General features: G+C 43.4%; 1 protein-coding gene and 2 non-coding genes across 5 annotated transcripts; all 3 read right to left on the bottom strand.

The window, feature by feature from the left end:
• Positions 1–484: 484 nt before the first annotated feature.
• KANSL2 (KAT8 regulatory NSL complex subunit 2) lies at positions 485–20,118 on the bottom strand. 3 transcript variants are annotated; one of them, XM_077483306.1, is made up of 10 exons: positions 20,009–20,118; positions 18,558–18,807; positions 11,858–12,036; positions 9,989–10,103; positions 6,501–6,664; positions 4,871–5,037; positions 4,507–4,603; positions 1,391–1,644; positions 1,136–1,312; positions 485–841 (listed from the first exon to the last, which is right to left on the bottom strand). In XM_077483306.1, the coding sequence occupies exons 2-10, from the start codon at positions 18,803–18,805 to the stop codon at positions 722–724; spliced, it is 1,521 nt and encodes a 506-aa protein (XP_077339432.1). In that variant the 5' UTR covers positions 18,806–18,807; positions 20,009–20,118; the 3' UTR covers positions 485–721. The 3 variants fall into 3 exon arrangements, with proteins under 3 accessions (XP_077339432.1, XP_077339433.1, XP_077339431.1); XM_077483307.1 differs by having other exon boundaries at positions 1,154–1,312; positions 9,989–10,106; XM_077483305.1 differs by having other exon boundaries at positions 9,989–10,106.
• On the bottom strand, positions 926–1,059 carry LOC143986274 (small nucleolar RNA SNORA2/SNORA34 family). Its single transcript, XR_013276483.1, has one exon. It is a non-coding gene; the product is annotated as a small nucleolar RNA SNORA2/SNORA34 family (small nucleolar RNA).
• LOC143986275 (small nucleolar RNA SNORA2/SNORA34 family) lies at positions 1,982–2,115 on the bottom strand. Its single transcript, XR_013276484.1, has one exon. It is a non-coding gene; the product is annotated as a small nucleolar RNA SNORA2/SNORA34 family (small nucleolar RNA).
• Positions 20,119–22,182: the final 2,064 nt, after the last annotated feature.

Genomic DNA, 22,182 nt, shown 5'->3' on the forward strand with positions numbered 1-22,182 from the left:
TATCGCCGTTAGCAGCGGCATGACCAGTGTGCCACTGTCTACGGCGCAAGCGCCATAGACAGCGGTGGCTGTCTTTTTGGAAATCTCTCCTAAACCATGTAGGTTTAGGAGATATTTCTTGGACCTACAGGTAAGCCTTACCTGTAGGTCAAAGTGGTTTCTAAGTGTTTACAACCACTTTAAAGTTGAATTTCAGAAATCTAGCTCCTCTGTAAAAAGTGAAGGCGACCAAGTCGCCATGTCCTCTCTTGGGCTTATCTCTCATTTACATCTTAAGCTTAATGTACATGGGACATTTTTACAAATACATTAAGCTAATATGATTTGTACAAAAAAAATTAAAGGCAGCGGAGGTGAATAATGCATAACAAACCCCACCCTTCTCTGCTAGAAGAGTTAGTAGACATAGAAGAATTTAAATAATAAACATATGAAATGGGAAGGGGGGGGGGGGGGGGAATCCAAACAAACCACACAAACAGTCTTCAAAAAAGAACCACTCAATTTTATTTTTGAATGTATATGTAGGGTAATATTCTTTAAAGGTACAGTGGCTGAAAGATGGCCTCCAGACATTTTAGATGTGATCATGCTTTACAGTTTTGTCAAAATGGAGCTTAACATTACTAAGTGGTTCTATTTGGTCTTCATATGAAAAAGGTAGAAAAAGTATTTGTTGATTAACTTTGATAATGGTACCATGCCCAAAACGATGCAAAACTCAACTGAAAGCGGCACTTTCTGCATTCCCATTGGCTGTGGACATGGTTGGCATTATTGCATCATCACTGACTGGGTCTGTCATTTGCATATGGGACTCTTCTGGTGACTGGACTTGACTCTGAAGAAAATAAAAATATATTTAGTAACCTGTGCATTGTTCCAATATAAATACAAAACCTAAAAAAAAAAAAAAAAAAAAAGTAATTATTTCTTCCAACTGAATAGGCTTGGTCATAAAAATAATTTCACAGCCAACAGACCACAGGAAGAAGTTATTTTATGCACCTGCTTGAAGCCAGAAGCTACAGTAAGCCACCAGCCTTGATTTAGGGCAATGTTAATTCCGCCAGCACAGTGACATGTGTACGTTAATGTATATAATGACCTATAATGTACAGGATACAACATATACCTGTCCAATAGAACGCACCAGTGACTCCGATGTGCGTAAAGAGTGACTTGTACTGTTCCGTTCCGTATCATCAGCCAGTATGTCAATTGGTGTTCTTGAAATGGCCATGTCTGCAGATGGGTCAAACAGCAAAGGAGATGGAGGACACTGCATTCCATCCCCTACTACATCAAGGTCCTAGCAGAAGGAGAAAGAATCGTAAGAATCGGGATCCATTATCCAGAAAGAATATGAAGACTGCAGAACAGGACTCACATCACTAAATTCAAGGGGCAGGTTTTCTGTAGGCTGCAATTCAGCAGTACTCAAATATAGCTCCATGGGAGACACATCCATCTGCTCTGGAGCAGGCAACACTGGCTCAGACTTGTACATTGGAGAAGGTAACCGATAGTGTAAGGGGCAACAAGGTTCTTCGGATAGGCTAATTGGAAGTGGTTTGTTACAAGGAACTTCTTCAGAGCCTGCACACATCTTAAAAAGGACCTGATTGCTGTCCTGACAGATATCTGCTCAGAATGTGGTTAAAGAAATTACAAAAACATTAGAAAACTATATAGACATGGAGATAATAAAACAGATACCCTAGAAACACTAGTCATTCCTTTTAGCAAACACATCAAGCGCCCAAGTAAAACCACACAGATTTTGGGGGGGGGGGAGAGAAAGCAAAAAAAAAAAAAAAAAAAAAAAAAAAAAAAAAAAAACCGACCGCTTCCATCAACTAATGATAGCTGCAAGGCAAGTTGATGAAGTCAGCATTGTACAAGTTTGGGCGCTCTGCCTACTGGCTTGAAGCCTCAGGTGCTAGCCCCAGCCAGCATAAGAGTGGTAATGTAGACAGCATTTTGTTTCTTCCACCTGAATAGGCTGAGCCTTAAGTATATTAGCACAGCCAACAGACCAAAGGAAGGATTTCTATAGGCTCCTGTTTGAAACTTACAACCACAAACAAGCTGTCAGCCTTGATTCAGGGCCATTGTCCAACAAAAGACTGGTTTGAAAAGCGACATGTCTATGTCTTCATCAAAAATTACTGAATTTTACAGTACTGCATTCTTTGAGGGGAACAAAAAATAAAAAATAAAAAAAACCTTTTTTTTTCCTTACACACGCAATAGATCTGAGATATGAATGCAAAAGGGGGACCTAAGGTTTGCTTTCATGTTTATAGCCAAGAATGAAAAGGATTGTAGTTTCCCTTTAAATCTATCCTGAATCCCATAGGTGGCTGTGGGGGAAGTGCAATTCGTGAAAAAAAAAAAAAAAAAAAAAAAAAAAAAAAAGATAAAATCAGCATCTTACTTTTTTGGGTCCCAAGGTCTAAAAAGGAAATGAAGTACAGCATACAAAAATAAGGGAAACCGTGTCCCTTGGCCCATTTAGCCAATAGATGGTGCTGCACCCATAGAAAGTTTATGCGCACTAAGACAATTTTTTAATTATAGATACATCATGTACTTGCTCCCGAAGAATGGCTCAAAGCCACAAAACACGTAGAGCTATCAGATGCTGTGTTTTATACAACTATGCCCTTATCAGATTTTTATGCTATTATGTATATACATTTATTCACCATGACAGGGATTAGTGAGGCCATAGGCTATGCAGGCACTACTCAACATCACTGCATGTGATGTTATTCTTATACCAATGTCATTATGTATAGGAGTTTAATAAGTAGACATCAAGAAATATGTACTAACAAACATTTAATATCCACCATTTTACCAATTTGCAACCACATGCTTCATATAAAGTCCCACCCTCCTTGCTTCTTTCATATTGACAGGGATGGAGATACATGACCTTACATAAAGTCCCAAACCTTTTTTTTCTTTTGTAGCAACTTCTGTCGCATGTGAATGACCATAGATGGATGCTTGCCCACTCCACAGCACATATGTTTTAATGTGCATTGCTGTAACACATGGCAGCACTGTATATGGATCAGCAAAGGGTTTGTAGAGTTTGAAGACAAAAGCCACCAGGAGGGAAAGTAGAGAGCATCTACTTTTACTGTGTGGGCTTAGATTAAGTACCCCTTAAATGAAGTGTAAAATCAGTTGTTACCGTCTGTGTTCCATTGGGGAGTCTTGGTGATCATGTGAATCCTCCTATCGGGGACACAGCAAAAACGTACAATTGCTTGGTAATTGGTATAACCAGGGGGTCGAGTACTGGGGAAAAAAAAAAAAAAAAAAAAAGAAGTGGGAATTCCCACCCGAGATCCACTCCCCCACCAAAAAATAAAATGCTCATATGCACAAACGCTTCAAACGTGGTATTTCATCCAATTTTCGTATTGTGTATATGAAGCTTAACTGTTAGTACATATAAAAAATCCTCAACAAATACGGTAATTCTCGGAATAATCAGCATTCATTCAATTGTGCTTCCATGCAAATGTTCTGATCTTTATTGGGAAATGTTATTTTGTATATAGAGCGTTTATGTGGCGAGTTTACACTTTTCATTGAACAGAGTTTGGATAACACAGGGTTAAACGGAAAGGTCATAAATTAACTGCACATTATCTGGACAGAATTCTTGGGGAGATAGTGATGTGTTCCTGCTTAGGAGGAGATGTATGTTAGCTTGGGGGGGCTGCAAACTCTGCAGGGCTCCAATACACACTCGCTGCTATCCCAACCCTTCACATATTTCTACATAAACTTCCCTCCTGGCATTAAACTTTGCCAGGTATTGTGCTCAGCTTACCACCCCAAACTGATGTTCCTCCCTCAGCTCACCTCTCTCCCTGCATGTCCTGTGAGCAGAATAGCTGTGCTGCTCCTCTGGGTTCTCTCATAATATGGCACTGAAGATAGAGGGAGGATTCAGCGGGACACAGCGCAAGTATGCAGGAGACTGGGGGGAGACAAAATCAGGAGGGGTCGGCAGGGAGGAGCGCATCACCAGAGGTCTGACTAAATACAATCTCTTAGCAGCAGGAACCTGACCTACCTGTCAATCACTGCTAGCTGAAGGGTAGATCGACGCGGAAGCTGTCATGGGGCCACCTACTGGCAATGCCTGAATGGTCAGGTGTGCGGCACTTACTATTGCGAGCTGTGTCAGTGGCTGCTGGTGTAGCACCTGCCACACAGCTTGCATACTTCAAAGTCTTGCAGGACACGGCTGCTAACAGGAACTGAGTTCCTGTTGTGGAAAAAGTACAGGAACTCCGTTCCCATGCGTTCCCGCAGGACTTGAGCCCTGGGTATAACTCATCAAATCCAAAATTGCTTAGTAATGGCAGTTTTTGGAATATTTTACGGTGACTACATATATGTTTTAGTAAATCCTTGAAGCAGAAAACAAGATGCACTAAACAGCTATAAAACTCTTTACTCAATTAAAAAGGATACGTGAAAGGCAGTGTCTAGCCATAGGCAGGCTTGGGTTTGAACAGCGCACATCCTCTACAAAGGCCAGGCAACGTTGACTGGATCTGGTCGTGTGACCCTGAAAAAAATAAAAAATAAAAGTTATATATAATAAAAAAAAAATATCACAAGCACAATTACATGTCACAATAGAAATACACAATTTGCTTACAAAAACATTCCACAGCTCTCCATACTGCAGGAACTAGCAATTTAAAATTGGGTTATGGGAGAAAAGAGTGCCAGAATTAAATGTAGACTGAGGCAATGAGAACATATTCTTATAGGAGTGGGGTCAGACTTAGGTCTAGTCTAACATCTGCTCCAATATAATGAAACGACCTACCTGCTGCGATACACCTTCTGTAGCTAATATACGTCGTTCTTTTAACTGCCGATGTAAAAGAGCTTCTACCCCATATCGCTTTCTATATCTACGTAGCGCTTTTAGTTTCTTAAGGTTTTCACGTTCTTTTGGAGACAGACCTTCAGGTCCAGTAAGAAGACTACTCCCTAAGGTAAAAAAAAAAAAAAATAAAAAAAAAAATTGAATACAACATACTGACCACAAAACACTACAAATAAAGTGTAAAAAAAGTAGTAATGCACGGAGGTTCATCTTGGCAGACACTGAAAAGTAAATGACAGCTATGAATTTAGTACTGACCAGACATGAACGTTGACAAGAGACTATAGTCATGTCAGAAAATTGTACACCTATAGTCAGTCCAAAACATCTACTCTAATTTTCTAAACAGATTACTTGCCTTCCTTTGAAATAAGGATTGGGCCAGAGCTGCCTGCTTAGTGCACATTTAAACATGAAGAATTTGCTCTTCAGATTGAGGCATAAAAATGCAAAAAAACACTCAAAAGATCAGATTTTCCCAGCACATCACAAGTATGGTAATCTTCAGTGTTCTATTTAAACAAAAGTATGAGTATGGCTGGGTAGTAGCGGTTTGCAAGTGGTGTACCAGGATTATGGCTGAAGATATCAGCCAAAAACCCAGTATTTATTTTTTTCAGCCAGCTCTTTTAAAAGTTCAAGCATCTCATGAGCTGCTGGAATACTTTCAGAAGCGGCAGGCAGTCTTCCCCCTCCCCGGGCTTACCGTTTCCTTCGGCTCACCCGAGAAATTATTTAAAGGTGCAGCCGGCTAAGTCAGAGGTGATAAAAGGACTAGATTGTCTTTGATCACCTCTATGGTCTTGGAGGACTGGAGTGAGATTACACTAAATCCACCCAGGACCAGAACAGTTTTTTGTTTTAAGAAAAAATTTTTTGGAAGAAACTCATGAAAAAGCAAAACAAAAAATAAATAAAAAAAACCCACAAACAGTAAAGTTTGCCCAATTTTTTGGGCTCCTGTAAACCGAAAGTGATGTCATGACATCGTTCCTGGGTTACGAGATCTGATTAAAGTAGATTCTGGGATTGTGCGGGTCTTCGGCCAGCCAGTGGACACGCCGGCTTGTCGCTCGGGTCTCCCGGTGGGGCTTGTGATAATAAATAGAGTGGCTGCTTTGCCACATCGGTTGTTACAAGAAAGCCAAAAATAAAAGTACCAGGGTGATGCGTGCAGCTGCAGGCATTACCCAGATACAACCCCTTGAAGCCAAGGCCGCATTTTTACATTACGTCTGCTTTAAAGGTATTTTTGCCAAAAGAAAATAAAGATTGCAATTGAAAGCCGCTGCACAATGATGTCATACATACATACAGTTTGGGGGTTAAACTAATTTCTAGCAAAATATACTGATTTAAATGCGAACAACGTGCCAGAAAAGGCTTGGTCTTCAAGTGGTTAAGACCTTGAAAGAGGAATGTAGTTCAGGCCTTTAGTGTTCTAAAACATCCAGAAAATCCAGACTAAACAGCCTTCCATTGCTTTATTATACAGCTTTTTATGTGGCAAATGGAATGCTTATAGATCTTCAGTTTGTGCATGCTTAAGAGTAAAATTTACATTTACCAAAACTTTCATGTTCAGCTTTAACACTGTGCAAGTAGTTTCTTTTCTTTTCCTTTAATAAGTGTTGTAGCCGCTTGAACTGGTCAATATAGAGAGACTGCAAACGGATTAGCTTTTCACGCATTATGAGTGTGACTTCCTCTGCTGTGTACACTCCAGCATGTCTACATCAAGTGAAGAAAAAAAAAAAATAAATAAATAAAAATAAAATCTATCAATACAAAACAAACAATCAAGGTGCATTAAGGAGCCCATATGACATCTCGGGGGGGGGAGGAATCTACCAAGGCAATTATATACTGAGCAGGGAACAGATAATGTAAATTCTCATACAAAGCATGTTTATCTGTGCAAATTTGCTTTACAATATGAATAGGAAGCCGTGCAGTTACATTACAATTCAAGTGAGCTTATAAAGCCAACCATATTTTATAGGCACTTCTATTGCGTGTAAATATAAATACATACATACATACTCGTTCATGCCCACAACGAGCTTACAATCTAAGGTCCCCAACTCACATACACATACTGGGCCAATTTAGACAGGAGCCAATTAACCCTACCAGTATGTCTTTGGAGTGTGGGAGGAAACCCACTCACACACGGAAAGCATGAAAACCGCCAAGCAGACAGTGCCATGGTTGTGATTCGAACCAAGGACTCTAGTGTTGCTAGGCAAAAGTACTAAAGTACTTAGCCACTGAATTAGAAGATCCATTATAACTAGAGAAAACACAATGGAAATTCCAGTGCTCACTATAGAGAGTCTCATGCTCTTTGTAAGTGTTAACAATGTATCCATCATTGGTTAAGTGCTTAGGATATCAGAAGTGTTTTCACAGTGTGTATCAGGTTAAGTGTTCCAATCTCTTTTCGCTCCTATGCTGCTCCCCTGAAATTAATCCTTTAAGGATTATCAAGTCATGGGTCAGTTGCCTATATGAAGCTGCAGTGCCAAGCTGGTTAGATAACCAGAGTGATAGCTATACGTGTTTCTCCACAGCTCATGTCCACTATGATGTTTTGCATTACTCATACATCTGGGTGGCTGAGCTTAATGCCCAGAGCAGATACATGCAAATATATGTTTATGCTGTGGATGAGTTGATATTTTAAGGTGTTATGTTTGAGATTTCACATCTAGGTTATTTCTCACATGTTTTAACATGACCAACCCGATGTTGGGTTGAGTCTAGCACAATAAAGTTTGGACTAGGTGTTGTGACATTTTCTGAGAGGTAACTTAACCACTTCCATACTGGGCTATAATAAAAAAAAAGGACGCTGGCAGGAACTTTCCCATCCTGGGCGGGTGTAATCACTTCCTCCCCGCTCCTGTAGGAGACAGTGATCAGGGATGAGGCGTGTCCCTCAGGACACAGCCCATCCCAGATCAGTGTAAAGAGGCAATAAAAATGGCTCTTTACCACATGACTGGTTGTGTCCAATCACAGCCAGTCACATGCACTGTCCTCGTGCGTGCCCCTAGGGGCGCGCAGAGCGGTGATCGGGCAAGAGGCTTGTTATCCTGACACAGCCAATCCCAGTAAAGGGACAATAAAATTGGATCTGATCGGCTGTGATTGAACACAGCCGTTCACATGGTAAACAATCCGCAGTAACAAGCTAGTACCGGGTTTTCCCCCCCACACACCAATCATGTGAGGTGGAGATTGCTGTAACAGTTCGTTACTGCTTACAGTCCACACCAACACACCGAATGCTGCCCCCCAGTAATAGGTGGGGGGGGGGGGAAATAAGTCTCACATGTGGTGTGGTGCCATACTCAGGAGGAGTAGCAGAATGTATTTTGGGGTGTCATTTTTGGATATGTACATGCTGTGTTAGAAATATAAAATTGGCAAATTGTGTGAAAGAAAAATAAATTTACGTTCCACGTTTTCCAAAGACTTCAAAAAAGACTCAATGCCTCATAGAATATACTTTGGGATGTTTGCTTTCCAAAAGAGTCTCACATGTGGTAGCACCATACTCGGGACGAGTAGCAGAATGTATTTTGGGGTGCAATTGGAAGTATTCATATGCTGTGTGGAAGGAGAAGATAATTTTAGATTTTCCCCAAGAATTGTGGTTTTGGGGTGTGCGTTTGTGCTTTCCTGACCGCTAGAAATGATAGGTACATCAGGTGTGATTAATTTTCAATGATTGACCCCATAGCTTGTAGACTGACTTTCACACAGACCAAATACATATCTTTGGTAAAAATAACCCAAGTGTAGCAGTATACATTTTGGCCCAAATTTATGAACAAAAAATTACTTATTTGCAAAATGTCAAAGAAACAAGAATTTTTTTATTTTTTTTTTAATTTACGCTCTTTTCCACTTACGTCGCAAAAAAATAAAACCCAGTGGTGATTAAATACCACCAAAAGAAAGCAATTCCCCCCCCCCCCCCCCCCCACAAAGATAAATTGTTTGGGTAAAATTGCATGACTGACTAATTGGCATCCAAAGTGTGAGCACTGAAAGCTGAAGAGATATGATGGCTCCAAGCAAACTCTTGGCATTTGACTTTAATTGAAAGCAAAAACGGTTCCACTTTGGCGTTAAGGCCTCACAGTCTTAGGCCAGGTTCACATATGGGCGGCCGCATGTTGGTGCCTGTTCACCAGTTCAGGTCCGATTTTAATGCCTGAATCAGGCCAAGAATGACGGCGCAATCACTTGTAAACAAACCGATCGGTACAGTGAAGGGGAGAGATTGGTGGCAGCAGTGCTGTGGGCTGGATCTGTAGTGCCCACAGTGCTGCTCTGTCACAAATAGTCACATCCACCGATCCATCCATGCTCGGCCATACTCTGCAATACCCGGCCTCTATGTGGCCAGGCTGTGAACGTCTCACGCGTGGTATCGCCGTACATAGGAGTAGGAGAATCTATTTTGGGGTGTCATTTTTGTTATGTACATGTTAGAAATATTGTATAAACGGACAACTTTGTGTCCCAAAAAAATAAAAAACACAGCATTTTACCACTTCCATATGACATCCTTGACTTTGTGCGGGGATATCTGAATACGTTGCACACCCTCCCCCCCCCCCCCCGACATTACTCGGGAGTAATAGCAGAATGTGTTTTGGGGTGTAATTTGTGGTATGCATATGCTGTGTGTGAGAAATAACCTGCTAATATGACAATTGTGTGAAAAAAAAAAAATAAATAAAATTATCATTCAAAAGGCGAGAGCACTGAAAGCTGAAAATTGGTCTGGTTAGGAAGGGGGTTTAAGTGCCCAGTGGTTAAAGGGAGGGACAGCAACATCTAGTTGACCGGTGAGTAGAAGATTTAAAAAAGGTATTGCCAAACATACGGGGGGGGGGGGGGGGGGGGGAACAAACAAACACACGGTAACTATGCAGGCTTGGTAAATAATAGTCTAATATATCAAGTATTAAGCAATTGAATGTAACCAGATACTATGTCAAGACTAACTTAACATTATGGAAGTAAAGTTATGCTTACTTTAGAGGGTCCTCCTGATCACTGTCCAGGCTGTCAGCTTCACTGTCAAGATCGCCCATCCATGTCTGATCCACAGTGACTGCCTCATGATCGCTGTCACTACAGCTGTCCTCGTCTACTTTATGAAAATAAAGTGATTCCCAATATAAGACTTTATTACAGCTACAATCACTAAACCAATACAATAGATAAAATTGTATTTGTAAGCCACAGCAAAAAAGACAAATTGCTATTACAATTTTAGCAATATTGGATGTACCGTCTGGTCCTTTACAAAGCAGGGAGAAAAAAAAAAAAAACACACACACACACCTTTTGGAGAATGTGTCATAGTATTCCCTATTGAACTGTGTACAGCCAGCATAACCAAATGAGACTTCTGAAAATTTTCAAGCCCAAAATGAAAAATCTTCATGGTACTGAACAGTAAGAACACACACACTTTGCTAGGGCTGCATCATTCCAGTATTTGACAATAAACAAGTTTTAGGATTTCGCTAAAAATACTATAATTTTCAGCTGCATACATTAGTTTGACAAAGAAAAGTCAAGTTCACCTTCTGCACAATAACTTGTCAAGAAAAAAATAAAATGTGCATTTATGCTTTACAGAGGAGCCTTCAGAGCACTGCACCTGCAGTCAGTAGATCAGAGGGGTGCAGGAGCATGTTGCACCCTAAATACCGATGTAACATTCTAAAAATGGTGAACTTGGCCTTCAAAATTCAGTTCTAATGTGCACTCCCTTAAAGAGGAAGTAAACCCTTATGGGTTTACTTCCTCTTTTTTTCCCTGCAAAGGTAAAGCATAATGGACTACTATGCATCGCATAGTAGCTCATTATGTGTCACTTACCTGACACAGGAGCCAGCGAAGTCGCCGCTGTCCCCTGTAGTCCGCCGCATCCATGTTGGTGGTGGCGTCTCGCAGCTCCGACGAATCACAGCGGCGCAGCCGCGATGACGTCACTCCCGCGCATGCGCACGGGAGTCGACAAATTAGGCAAATCCATTCTTGGATTTGCCGCATTTAGTGCGCCTGCGCGCCGCTGTCTACGGCGCATGCGCCGTAGACAGCGGTGCCCATTTTCGGGCAAATATCTCCTAAACCATATAGGTTTAGGAGATATTGCTTGGACCTACAGGTAAGCCTTAATCTAGGCTTACCTATAGGTCCAAGTTGCTTGGAAGGGTTTACTTCCTCTTTAAAATGTTACTAAACCCAGGGCCCTGCATTCACTATATCTGGTGTCCCACAGTAAACAGAACAAGGAAGCACAATTATCTTAGAAAATATAAACTGCTAAATACCTTTTCTCATCACCAGTTAGAGCAGTTGTGTAACTTCTATGCATGTCTGGTAAGAGCTTCTAGGCATTTTCTTGCTCCTACGATTGTCTTATGAGAATGCAGGACCCCTGACCCTCTGTCTGGACGGTGCCGATTAGCCCTGTGCTGATCACATGCACTCTCCCAAGAAAAAAACCTCTAGCAATACACACCAAACTGTGCATATGCAGCTTGTCCCCTGGCCCTGTAAATATCAGGTTATTTTCTGGAGACAGGGGGGAAGGAGATCGGGGGGGGGGGGACCGGAAACAGCTTTTTTGCACAATTTTTTGCAGAGATTAACCCCTTAGGTTCCACAGTGAGTATAACAAGCATACTTTATTGCATATACAGACTGATTTTAATGTTGTGGGTTTAGCAACACTTTAAAGAGGGTCATCTAGTCCCAACTCTGTTAGTTCATTGTAGCCTATAACTTCTGTAAAAAGGAGGATATAGCATGCATTCTTTGGCCTGAGCAAATTATGAGCTGAACATAATGACACCATCTTCACAACACTTAAAAATGTGGGTAACATACCAAGTATCCGGCTTGACTCGCTTCGGCTGCTTTCCTGGTTTTGGGTGCCCAGCTCTCCACGTGCATAGGAACTTAACTGGTACAGCAAAGATTCATTGGTTGGCCCGGTGTTTGACTTTTTCATTTGAGCCTGAAGAGCCAGTACATTTCTTCGTGCATGTTCAGCACAGAATGAAATTCTGCAATAGTAATGTCAGTATTAACAACATTATTCCACTATACATTTTGCAGCAGGTATAAAAACTTCAAATTGTTAGCGTCCTGTTCAGTGCCCATGAATGCTTAACCATATGCTGACCAGCTCACGCCGATATAAGTCGGCAAAGTGGCACGGGTACACAAAGTGCTGTATGGATGCGTCATCCTTTAAGAGCCACAAGGGGCAACTCGCACCCGCTGCATGGCAGGGGACCAGATGCGTGTGGTCAACGAGCACAGTTGTGTGTAAACACACAAATCCCTGTGCTGTCATCAGGGGAGAGGAGGCATGTCACCTGTGCCTAGTAAATAGGAACGATTTGTCTCCTCCCCTAGTCAGTCCCATCCCCATACAGTTAGAACACACTGAAGGAACACGTTTAACCCCTTCCCTACCAGTGACATTTTACACAGTAATCAGCGCATTTTTATAGCGCTGATCACTGAACGTCCCAAAAACGTGTCAGATTAATAAAAAAAAAAAATAAAGCCATACATCTTTCCCATAGTTTGCAGATGCTATAACTTTTGCGCAAACCAATCAATATATACTTATTGCGATTTTTTTTTTACCAAGAATATATATTGGCCTAAACTGATAAAGAAATGTGTTTAAAAACCATTGGGGATATTCTAGCAAATAGTGAAAAATTGTTTTTTCCCCCTCCCAAAGTTATCGCTGTTTATAGCGCAAAAAAACAAACAAACAGGTGATCAACCACCAAAAGAAAGCCATTTGTTGAGGGGGGGGATTTAGTTTGGGCACAGCATCACATGACCACGCAATTGTCAGGTAAATAGACGCATCCATTTAGTCTATTTGAAAAATGGATTATACCCATTTTTTTCCAGGACAATGACCTTTTGTTGGTAAATAGGGTTACAAAAGTATCAGTACTCATGCAAATGCTCCGATACCCGAAACAAATACCTTCTGGTTCGGTTGTGGTTCTTCATTAGGTTGCCTAACTGCTCAACACCCTTTTATTTTTCAGGCCAATGCATCCATAAAACGAGGGGGGGGGGGGGGTCATATCATGCAAACAGACTCCAGGAGGGAAAAGAAACGTATATGTTTGCAACAGTTAAAAACTAAATTGGATGTCTGCTCATTTCAAGTCTTCCTCCATTATTTCCACTCGGTCTAGCTTGTACGCTGAGCGCACACTGCTGGACTCAGCAAAAACGGATTCCAAAGCAAAAAATAGGCCCGACACTATGCTGGCCGATAATTGAAAACTTTACTCACACGCAAACCCCAATCACACTAGGTAATAGGAACAGTGTGCACCAGCAACCCAGTATTGATATTAGAAGAGTTTAAAGCGTAAGTTCACCTTTACAGAAAAATCTGTAAGGTGAACTTACACAGGACCCCCTCCTCACCACCCCAGTCCCACTGACCTGGAGATCAGCGATCTCCCGTTCTGAGCCCTGCTATAGCCACGTCACTGGTCCAGGGCTTAGAAATCGCCTCGCATTCACGCTTTGGGCTACACAGGTTCTGATTGGTCCGTGCTGACCAATTAGAATGCTTCTAAAAAAAAACGTACCTCCTGATGAGGGTAAGTTTTGGAGATTAAGCTGTAGTGATTTCTAAGCCCCAGACCTGAGCCCTGCTATAGCCATGTCACGGAACAGGAGATCGCCATGCTCCAGGTCAGCGGGACCTGTGATTAAGGGAGGATCACGCGTGATTTGTCCCTAGACATCAGACCAGTGAGTTCACGGAGAATACTATATCTTATACGTCACTCCCAATCTCTCATGCGTTAATGAGACTGGATATTTCTAAAGGCATTTGACACCCCCACCCCCATATCTTGGTCTTTTAATGCAGTTGTACCTTATCTAGGTTTTGGTTCAATTAAAAACACATTTGTTAGTTGCAACTAAGACATTTTATACACCCACTCCACCGGGAAACTAAACTCGGCATGTTGATAGACCCAGAGTAAATCATTCAAGCCACAGCTAAAATGTAAAAAAACAAAAAAAAAAAAAAAAAAAAAATCGTGCAGCTCTACAGTGCCGGGCTACGGGCACCCCATTGCACATATGGAATGACGTCCACCCAGAATTACCGGCACCACCCCTCCATTTGGTGGGTGGACGGCAAGTGGGTAAATATAGCCAAACAATCTGGCATATAGTACCAGTGGTATAAAATTTTATACACCTTTTCAGGAATCAACTCTTTTCCTCCCCCCCCTTTTTTTTTAAACAAACACGCGATCTCGATTCAAAAAAAAGGACGTCAATTTTGTTTGGGAGCCATGTCGCACAATTGTCAGTTAAAGCCACGCAGTGCCGAATCGCAAGTGGTCTGGTCTTTGACCAGCAAAATGGTCCGGTCTGTAAGTGGACATACATACATACATACATACAGAGACCCTAGGGCAGTGATGGCGAACCTTGGCACCCCAGATGTTTTGGAACTACATTTCCCATGGTGCTCATCTACACTGCAGAGTGCATGAGCATCATGGGAAATGTAGTTCCAAAACATCTGGAGTGCCAAGGTTCGCCATCACTGCCCTAGGGAATAAAATGCCAATTGCTGCAATATTTTATGTCACACTATTTGCCCAGCAGTCTTTCAAATGCAATTTTTTGTGAAAAAATGCACTTCAACAGTTAAGTTAGCACTTTTTTTTATTTTAATGTGAAAGATGTTACACCGCGAGAATCGTGATCTTCCAAGCAGAAAAAAAAAAAAAAAAAAAAATGCGATTCTCATTTTACCCAAAATCGTGCAGCTCTACAGCACTGTCAGCATGTCCGAGACAACTCGTCATGACAGGGGGGTGAACAGCCAATGAGCATGGCTTTTTATCACATGATCGGCCGATCAGATGGTACTTCCCCCTTGGACACAGCACGTGATCGGAAGCATGCTGCGTGTGGATGTCGGTGGCGGGGTGTTCCCAGGAACGCAGCTCGTTACCGACAATGGTAAACGGCCCATGACCAGCAGCTGTTTACCACGCAATCCATTCACAAATGTAAATAGACCGGTAACTGGCTGTTACCGGCTCTTCTCCACACACACCGTTTCCCGTGTGAGGAGAGTAGAGCCAGGAGCAGTAGCTTATCGATCTGTGTTGTGTACTACACCAAGCGCCATACAAAGAACGTGCAACATTGCCCGCCCTCCCATTGCACTTGTCACCTGAGACTGCCATTAATGCCCAGCAGTATATTGCAAACAACCCACAATTATCATATGCCCATCCGTTTGAGTGGAGAGATTTGAATTGAGAGGAGTTCAAATGGTTTCTGGGTCTCACCATAAAGATGGGGCTTACCAAAAAAAACACCCACACCACACACACAAACATAAGTCGAGTTGCAGTTCAGTGAGCAAAATAAGTGTTTTATCCCCTACCAACAATAATTCTGGCTCCCACAGACTGGCTACAGTATGTGCTCATTTGGTACACAGAATTAGTCCTGCCAATTTGCGAAAGTGCTCCCAACAACTCATAATCTGTAAGAAATAACTGTCCACAGAATTTTTCCATTCAAACCTCACCATCATGGGAAAGAGCAAAGAGCTGTCAAAGTACATCAGGGACAGGATTGTAGACCTGCACAAGACTGGAATGGGCCACAAGACCATCATCAAGAAGCTTGGTGAGAAGGAGACAACTGTTGGAGCGATTATTTGCAAATGGAATACAAAATAATCAATTGCCCTAGGTCTGGGGCTTTATGCAAGATTTTGCCTCATGGAGTAAGGGTGATCATGACAAAGTGGGGAATCAGCCCAGAACTGCAAAGGAGGAGCTTGTGAATGATCTCAAGGCAGTTGGGACCACCATCAAACCACTGGAAACAATATGCTGTCATGGACTGAAGTCCTGCAGCACCTGGTAAGGTCCCCCTCCTCAAGAAGGCACATGTACGGACCCATATGAAGTTTGCCAGTGAACATCTACATGGATTCAGAGAAGGACTGGGAGAAAGTGCTGGGGTTAGAGACAAGCAAAATTAAGCTCTTTGGCATTAACTCGACTCGCTGTGTTTGGAGAAAAAAAAAAAAAATGCTGACTATGACCCCAAGAACACCATCCCTACAGCCAAGGACGGAGGTGGAAACATTACGCTTTAGGGCTGTTTCTACACTAAAAGGTACAGGCCGACTTTGCCTCACTGTGGGGCCAATGGACAGGGTCATGTATTGTAAAACCTTCCCTCAGTCATGGAGTGGCCTAGCCAGACCTTAATCCTATAGAAAATGTATGGAGGGAACACAATGAGTTGCCAAGCGACAGCCAAGAAACCTTAAAAAGTGGTTGTAAACCCTTACAAACCACTTTGACCTACAGGTAAGTCTTACCTGTAGGTCCAAGAAATATCTCCTAAACCTACATGGTTTAGGAGATATTTGCCAAAACACAGGCACCGCTGTCCGTGCACCGAGCGTGCCGCTGTCAACGGCGATATGCCGCTAGTGGCGGCTCCCGTGGGCATGCCTTTGTCGAATGACAGCGCCGGAGGAGCGAGACCCACCAAGAAGATGGAGGCTCCGTACACAAGGGGACAGCAGTGACTTCGCTGGCTCCTGTGTCAGGTAAGCGACACATAATGGGCTACTATGCGATGCATAGTAGCCCATTATGCTTTACCTTTGCAGGAAATCAAAGAGGAAGTAAACCCATTCCACATTGGCAAAGGAAGGAAGTAACATGCAGAGCTTTGCGGTGAGAAGGCAAGCTGTCTGCTAATCTATAGCAACCTCCCACAACACAAATTTCAGGATTGATAAGAAAACACTATAGATAGATGTGCCCAGCTCAAATTTCATGAATCATAAATCCACTAAGGATTTAGAGAAGATCTGCAAAGAGGAGTGGGCAAAAATCCCTCCTGCAATGTGTGCAATCCCAGGAAACTACAAAAAACATCTTACCTGTGTTTGCAAAACAAGGGTTTCTCCACAAAGTCATGTTTTGCTTGGGAATCAAATACTTATTTTACTCACTAAACTGCAACTCAATTTATAACATTTGTATCATCTATTTTTCATGATTTTTATATTCTATCATTTAAAATACAACTATGATAAAAGTGATACTTAAATTTTCCTTTGTAAGTGGGCAAACTTACAAAATCTGTAGGGGATAAAATAGTTATTTTCCCCCACTGTACTTACCCTGCCTGTGCCCCCTTGTCATTCCCTGCTCATTACTCAGTCAGTAATGATTTTATTGGGCACTTCCAGGTATAGGGAGCATGTCACATGCTTCCCTGTGACAGTGCTCAGGCCTGTGAGCTAGGCTTAACACAGAACCTCTGCTCTCTCCTCCATATCTGGCACTTATTTTGGGATTCTGGATTTGACAGGGACCCGCTCCCCCCACAGCATATGAGCGGAAGTTCGCGCCCCCCCGCAGCCTTCAAAGACATGGGTCCCAAAATGCTGCAGGCCCAATTAGATATCAGAGCACACAGTGAGCAGCTGGACTGAAGCTTGGGGGGGCAGTACCCCATTTTTGCACCTGGTCAAGTCACATCTGTTTTTTTCCTCCTGTTAACATGTTCCAAGAGTGTAAGACTGACAACCCTGTACAATTAGCGCAAACGCTGACCCTCCCTCTCCTGGTCTTAGGAGCCACTATTCACAGAATTACAGGAACGTAAATTAGACAGAATTTAGGTACTCTCATTAAATATGTTTTAGATAAACCAACATAACTCCGCTAAGTTGTGTCTGCCTCATGGCTAGACACATTGTGTGTATCCATCCACAACCACAAGTAATCGCTGTGTGAACAAATAGCTGTGGCCAGTTAGCCTGCAGTTGTCTTGCATGCAGTCCCCTATTTTTTATGATGCAGGACTTTACACATTCTTGCTGCTAGTGTGAATGTAGCCCCTGAGGGCCAGTTAACATATTGAGGGGACCAGCAGTTTTCCACACTAGAATGCTAGGACATACAGAAAACTTTTCTATGTGTCCTAATCACACTGCAATGCACCCTGAAGATGTGGTGCAGCGAGAGTTTATCAAAGACATTTTATTGCAGCAAACAGGACAGGATTGCATGTCTCCATACAGTCACATGACTGAAATGTCAGGTTGTGTGTGCTTCAAAAAAAAAAAAAAAAAAAAGACGGGAGGGGGACACATAGCAGCACAGTGGCTAACACTTACGCCTAGTGGGACAAAGATGTAGATTTGAATACAAACCATGACACTACCTGCCTGGGAGTTTGCATGTTCTCCCTGTGCCTGCATAGGTTTCCACTGTGGACTCTGGTTTCCTCCCACACGCCAAAGACATGCTGGTAGGCTAAATGGCCCTAGTATATGTATGAATGCAAGTTAGGAACTTTAGATTGCAAGACGCTTGAGGGCAGGGTCTGATGTGAACGCATAATATGTAAAGTGCTGCATAAATTGATGGCGCTATACAAGAACCTGTAGTAGTAATAATATATAAATGTCTAAGCCATTTCTAAACACTCAGATCAAGGAAAAACAGGAAAATCTTACCCATCCTTTTTGTCAGGTTTAGGAGCGGCCACGGTGCAGCGTCTCCCGTTCTTATTGGAGACATAGCTGCACTGTTTGTAGGGAGCGTTCCTGTCTTCCAGGATGTGTTTGATGCAGAACTCATAGCCCTCGATGCGTGGCTGGGAGCATGGGCGGTGAGTGTAGGCACAGGAAAGGGCTTCATATGTCCTGGACACCGGGGTCAGCCTCCCTCTGCTGGGCAAGACGTGAATCCGAATTCTGTTCATTTCTAAAGCCAACACCAAAACACAAAAATTTGTGAGGGAGGTCACATGCACATAATAGAGCCAGCCTACACAGATGCAGCAAGTCATCCCAACATCTAAGATCCTCCTCACTGCATCCCCTTAACTTTAGTGCTTTTTACATGCATTTCGCTTTTTATTCTGCCCTAAACCGACCTCCATGTTAGCCCATGTGTCCACGCACACATAGGAGTATTAGAAGAGCATTCACAGGCAGAACAAACATTACCAGCACATTCAGGAGGAGCTTTGTCAGAAAAAAAAACAAAAAACGTGCGTTTAGCGATTGAGCGTTAAAGTGGAGTTCCACCCACTTTTGAGAGGTGGTCTTAAAACAAAAGACCACCTCCCCACTCCCTTGTTTTTGGCTAGTTTAAAATTCTTCTAACTTGCCTTTTTATGAAACAGCCTGTAATTCCGATCCATCCAGTGCGTGACGTCATCCTCATCTCCGGCGAGCCCCCCCCGATGTCTTCTGGGACATGTGTGTGTCTGGCCATTCACAAAGCGACTTATGCATAAGCAGTAGGAAATGGGCAGTGAAGCCGCAAGGCTCCACTGGCTGTTTACCTTAATTAGAATGGTGGCGCCTGCACCCGATCCGATGGACGGATAGGTCCTCGGCGGCGGGGCGATGACATCACGGGCTCCCTGGACAGGTAAGTGTCCTTATTAAGTCAGCAGCTGCTGACTTTTAAAAATAAAAAAAATAGTGTGTGGAACACAGCTTTAAGAATATTCTGCCCAACAGAATCCATAAACACTTGATGCACCTAATTGTGTGTAATATGTGGATTTAGGCGGGTTTCTGGCTGCTTTTTGTTGCTAGGGGAAAAAGGGTGTTCCGAGGAGAAATTCCAACAGCCTGTGAGCACGAGGCCTTATGGTTCTATACATAATACACACAGCTACAGGAGTACTGCCTCTCCTATCCCAGCACAAAGGCTCTACATAGGTTCGTATTGCTCATGCTGGCCCAGCACTACAATATTCCTCTCAGACACACACGAGCCTATTATACACTCCGGCTGGCTGAGGCGCACACAAAGAGAATTTCTTCCTACAATGTTTATTTACGTCTTTCATGATATATCTCAAATAAAGCCAGGGAGCCATATAAAATAAAAGGCCCAGCGTTACCCCCACAGGCTGGAGTGACTCAGCAACCCCAGATCGCCATTTTACCTGCCCGGCCGCTCTCCTCACACTGAGACAGAGCACTGAGGGCTCCGAGTCATCTCCCGCCCGGACACGCCTCTGAGCGCCTCGATTGGCTCTCGCAATCTCTATGAGAAAAGAGGAAGTCACATGTTTTGCTGGCTTTAGACTCTTCGTTCGATGGCAGAGATCACTAGATATCGCGAGACCCCAATCCTCCAATCACAGAGCGAGACGCTTCTCTCCTGTTTGAGATGTCGGCACTTGGCCGCCATACTTGCTTGTGAGAATTGTAGTAGACGTGGCTGTAGTGTGAACGAGTTATAAATCCTGAAATTTCCCTTTCGAGAGTTTTGTCAGCATTTTTTTTGATGGGAAACGTGGAATGAGAACACACAGGCTGAAAATCTCTTATTACACTCCAAGCTTAAAGTGGCTGTTAACCGCCCAGAAAAAAAAAAAAAACTTGCAAGACAAAGGCATATGGAGCTAGTATGCATAGCATACTAGCTCATTATTATTTACTTACCTAAGACCCCTTTCACACTGGGGCGCTTTGCAGGTGCTACAATGCTACAAATAGCACCTGCAACACGCCCCGAGGGCTTTCACACTGGAGCGGTGCGCTTGCAGTATGCTAAAAAAAAGTCCTGCTAGTAGCATCTTTGGAGTGGTGTATACACCTCTTCTGCCCATTGAAATCAATGGGGCAGCGTGGCTATACCCCTGGCATAGCACAGCTTTCAAACCTTTCTCGGCCACTAGTGGGGGGTAAAAGCACCCCGCTAATGGCCGGATAGCACAGCGAAATTGACAGTAAAGCGCCACTAAAAAATAGCTGTGTTTTACCACCGGTACACCCACCACCCCAGTGTGAAAGGGGCCTTAGATTGAAGCCTCCACACTGGTCCTCGTACACCGTTCCAGTCGGCGACATCTAGGTACGGCTGGGTACAGATGGGATGGCTGGGTATGGATTGGAGTGGATGGGATGGATGGATGAGTATTGCTGATTAGAGATAGATGGCTGAGTATGTATGAGTATTGCTGGATATGGATGAATGAATATTGCTGAGTATGGATGGATTAGTATTGCTGAGTATGGATGGATGAGTATTGCTGAGTATGGATGGCTGGTTGAGCATGGATGGATGGCTGGCTGAATGACTGGAGTTGGCACAAATCAGCACTGTTGGCACTATACATCCAGCCCACAGCACTGCAGTGGCATCTGATCTCTCCCCACTAGGGATGAGCTCAGGCATGTTCGCATGGACCACGCGCAGAGCCCGCCAGGAAGTCAGCGCAGCGCTGCGCTAATCAAACGCAGTGAGACATTGCCCGATCTCTGCTGCCGTTCATCAGGGCAATGTCTCACTGCCTGTGATTAGAGCAGTGCTGCGCCGACTTCCTGGCGGGCTCTGCACATGGACCAGCGAACATGCCTGAGCTCACCCTTACTCACCAATCTTTACAGAGAGAGGAACCGGACGTGACGCCAGCTTGTTTACAAGTGATTGCTCCGTCATTTGACAGAGCGATCACGTGGTAAACGGCCACTATCAGCGGCCATTTACCATGATACGCCAGGTCCTTAGAATGTTCCTGGGTGCACGCAGGAGCAAGATTCTGGGAGGACGTCAATGGAAGCCCTCCCAGAGTTATCGTAGCAGTCATTCGGCTATAGCGCAGTCGTTAAGTAGTTAAATGGATGAGGTGGCAACTCTAGCGGCACTGGAGTTACTTCCGGGTATCGTGGGCTCCGGCGCTGTGATTGGCTGGAGCCACGATAATGTCACTCCATCAAAAGGGCGCAGGAGCCGCCGGTAACGCGCCGTTGCTTCAATGTGCATGTGCCGATGAAGTCAGCACCTGATGATACAGGGGATATCTCCTAAATCGTACAGGCTTAGGAGCTATCTGGGGTAGCTACAGGTAAGCCTTATTTTAGGCTTATCTGTAGTCAAGAGTGGTTGTAAAGGGTTTACAACCACTTTAAAATGGTTATACTTAACCCCTTCATGCCCAAGCCTTTTTCTGACATTTGCTGTTTACAAGTTACACCCCTTTCACACTAAAGTGGGGCGGTTTGCGGCGCTAGCAGGGCGTTTTCTTTAAAGTCACGTGACCTTCCAAAAACACCAGTTTTGTGGCGCTTTGAAGGAGCTTCGGGAGCTCATTTCGGGAGCTCATTTCAATGG

This window comes from Lithobates pipiens, unplaced genomic scaffold (assembly GCF_037356315.1).
Source record: "Lithobates pipiens isolate NorthernLeopardFrog02 unplaced genomic scaffold, aLitPip1_a1.2 Scaffold_16, whole genome shotgun sequence".
Classification (NCBI taxonomy): Eukaryota; Metazoa; Chordata; class Amphibia; order Anura; family Ranidae; genus Lithobates; species Lithobates pipiens.

Coding starts and splice junctions, on each gene's coding strand:
- KANSL2 (XM_077483305.1), bottom strand. CDS start 18,805: ATGAACAGAATTCGGATTCACGTCTTGCCCAGCAGAGGGAGGCTGACC. Junction 6,665..9,988: donor GATCAGGAGGACCCTCTAAA/GTAAGCATAACT, acceptor CACTTGATGTAG/ACATGCTGGAGTGTACACAG. Junction 4,604..4,870: donor CAGAAGGTGTATCGCAGCAG/GTAGGTCGTTTC, acceptor TATTTTTTTCAG/GGTCACACGACCAGATCCAG.